This window comes from Monoraphidium neglectum (genome assembly GCF_000611645.1).
Source record: "Monoraphidium neglectum strain SAG 48.87 unplaced genomic scaffold scaffold05848, whole genome shotgun sequence".
Taxonomy (NCBI): domain Eukaryota; kingdom Viridiplantae; phylum Chlorophyta; class Chlorophyceae; order Sphaeropleales; family Selenastraceae; genus Monoraphidium; species Monoraphidium neglectum.
The window spans coordinates 1-2,747 of record NW_014007783.1 but is presented as its reverse complement, the minus strand read 5'-3'; the positions used below and the strand labels follow the sequence as shown (position 1 = coordinate 2,747).

At 65.6% G+C, this 2,747-nt stretch overlaps 1 protein-coding gene across 1 annotated transcript; it reads right to left on the bottom strand.

Annotated features, from left to right (window-relative positions):
* Positions 1 to 2,113: 2,113 nt before the first annotated feature.
* MNEG_15974 (hypothetical protein) lies at positions 2,114 to 2,668 on the bottom strand (the record flags this gene model as incomplete). The annotated part of the gene is made up of 1 exon (XM_014035555.1): positions 2,114 to 2,668. The coding sequence occupies one exon, from the start codon at positions 2,666 to 2,668 to the stop codon at positions 2,114 to 2,116; it is 555 nt and encodes a 184-aa protein (XP_013891009.1).
* Positions 2,669 to 2,747: the final 79 nt, after the last annotated feature.

Here is a 2,747-nt window from a genome sequence, read left to right as displayed (position 1 = left end):
GGCGCAGGCGCTTGTAAACAGCGGGCTTTGCAAGCCTCACGCAGTGGATAGCGCTCCAGCACACACATACCCCACACACACCCTCACACACACTCTCTCCACAACACAACCAAGATCGAGCCCGCTGCACCGGCAACGCTGCAAACGCCACAGGGACAGCCGTCGTCTGCTCCGTACCATCTGACGTCATCTGACGTCGTCAAAGCGTCACCCACCGTCTGGTTGCTGTCATCGTCGATCGCCTGCTTCCCCAGCAGCACCAGCCGCGGCCGCTCCTTTTCCACGACCGCCGCCAGCAGCCGCGCGACCGCGAGAGGCTGGAGGTCCGCCACGGGCGGCTGCTGCTGCGTGCTGACGTGGATGGCGCGGTCGGCGCCCATGGCCAGCGCGGTCCTTAAGGTGTCCTGCGGTTGAGGTTGCAGGTGGGGGCCATCAATATGCAATAGGTTGTCGGCTTCGCCGAGCGCCTGCAATTCAGACAGTCAGCCATCCAGCGGCTCGATGCTAGATAAGGAGTTTGGCATGCGGGCGTTGGAATCCCCAGCAGCGTCGGCCGCAGGCGCGGCGGGTAGGGAGTCGGCCGAGCGGCGGCGGTGCGGGCGGAGGGGATGGGGGCGGGGCGCTGGCTGGCTGCTGCTGCTGCCTCGCCGCCGGCTGCCGCACCTGCACTTGCTGCGGCCCTGCGGACACCGCGACCACCTCATCCACGAGCTTCTTCTCCTTTAGCCGCAGTGCTTCCTAAGAGTACACAGCATGCGCCGTTCCGATTTGATCACAGAACGTAAGTTGAAGGGGCGCGCCTTTGAGGCGCACCAGGGGGGCCAACAGGTGGATGCGCACGCGCGCTTCAAGCGGCCGCGAGCGTGAGCAAAACACCGTCCCAAGGCGGGTGCGTATGCAGCGGCGCGCACCTCAAGGGCGATCTCGCAGAAGGGGTTCATGCTCATTTTGACATTGGCTAGGTCCACGCCCGTCTGCAAGGGGCGCGCCAGCTCGGATCACGGTGTTTTGCAGCGTCACCAAGTCTGCGTCACCCCACAGCCCCATCATACCTTGTCGGCTTTGACCCTGATCCTTGCATTGTAGTCCACCACCCGCTTGACCGCCACCAGCACTCGTTTGCTCATGAGATCGCTCAAGCTGCTTGACTGGGTTTGTATGTACCCACTGCAGGCCTGATGATATCGGGTTCCGGCTTGCCTGGATGAGGTGATGCGTCAAATAACACTGTCACAGGCTTGATTGGCTTCTCCAGCGCCAGCGTCAGCGTCACCCGCGTCACTTCAGGTGTCCAACAGTGAGCATCGACACTCTCGTCAGCCCCGCATCCATTCCTCTTTACCCGTTCTCAGGCAGCCAGAGCATCGTTACTGGTGGACCGAAGCGTGCATATGGTACAGCACACGATGCCGACGCACTCGCGGCTGCAAGTCAATGCCCCGTCCAGCCGCAGCATTCAGGCCCTCACAACCCACAAAAAGCCCGATAATGCAGGAGCGGTTGAGCAGCACGCTTTCGTGGCTGCCAGGGCGTCATGCACATGCGCACAGCCTATGAGTTGATAGAGCGGTGTCAAGAGACAGAACAGGGCGATGGGTAGAGGCCGGCACGTGAGGTGAGTGAGTGAGGATGGAATGCAGCAGCCAGTACTGCTGCAGGAGATGCCAGGTGCGTGGCACTTGTGGTTTTTCCAGGATCCGCGAACATGGGTTAGCAGCAGGCTCAGCTGACATCGCTGCCAGATGTTGCCTGCGCCGGTTTGAAAAGTAGCCAAAGGAGCACTAGTGTTGGGCCATCAAGCAATACTGGAATGCTGGTTGTTCTGATAAATCGACGCCTCGTCCTGCAAATCAAACAGCCACGCCCGAGGACGCACGCAGGCGCGGCGCCTCAAAGGCAACGCAGCCGCCTCCACGACTCCCAGACCAGAATTCGAATCAGAACGCCGGGGTCGGGGCTGCGCCACCCCAGACGCCGCGCTGCAGGCAACCCTTCACATACCGCGAGGGGGTCCGCCAGGGGCGCACCCCATTGCCACCGCCTCGGGGAGTGACCCCGAGTTCGCCCCGGCGCCCTGGAGCCTGCATCCTGGGCAGCTGAATGTCCGGCCCGCCTAATTCTCCTCGAGCGCCGTCAGCGGCGGCGCCGCGCCCGCCCCGCCGTTGCGCACGCTCCTGTCGCCGCCGCCGAACGCGGAGCCCGCGTGCCACGTCCGCTCCTGGCGCGTGCTGGCCGCGGCCTCGGCCGCCTTCTTGAACAGCTCCTGCCCGCCGTGGGCGGAGCCCTCGTAAAACAAGCCGCCCCCGTGCGCGCTGCCGCCGCGGCCCCTCGCCGACGGGTTCGCGGAAGCGGCTGCGGCGGCGGCGGCGGCTGCGTTCTGAGAGCCGCCGTGGGCGGAGGGCTCGAGTAAGTACGTGGCCGTCACGAGGCCGCTGCCGTGATGGACCAGCGACAGCGTGCGGGCGAGCCCCGCGGCCTCCGCCTGCTGCTGCCCAGCCGGCGACGTCGCGCCGCCGCCGCGCGGCGGGTGCGCCGAGCCGTCCAGCGAGCCGCCGAGGCCCCAGCTGCCGGTTCGGGCGCCAAGGGCGGCGCCGGCAGCGGCGGCGGCGGCGGTGGGGGTGGTGGCGGCGCTGCTGAGGAGGGAGCCTGATAGGGGTTCAACGTCCATGTGGGCCATGTCAAGGACGACCACCCTGTCATCGGCGGGCATCTTCCTACAAGGATTACGGGGGTGACGGGGGTGATGG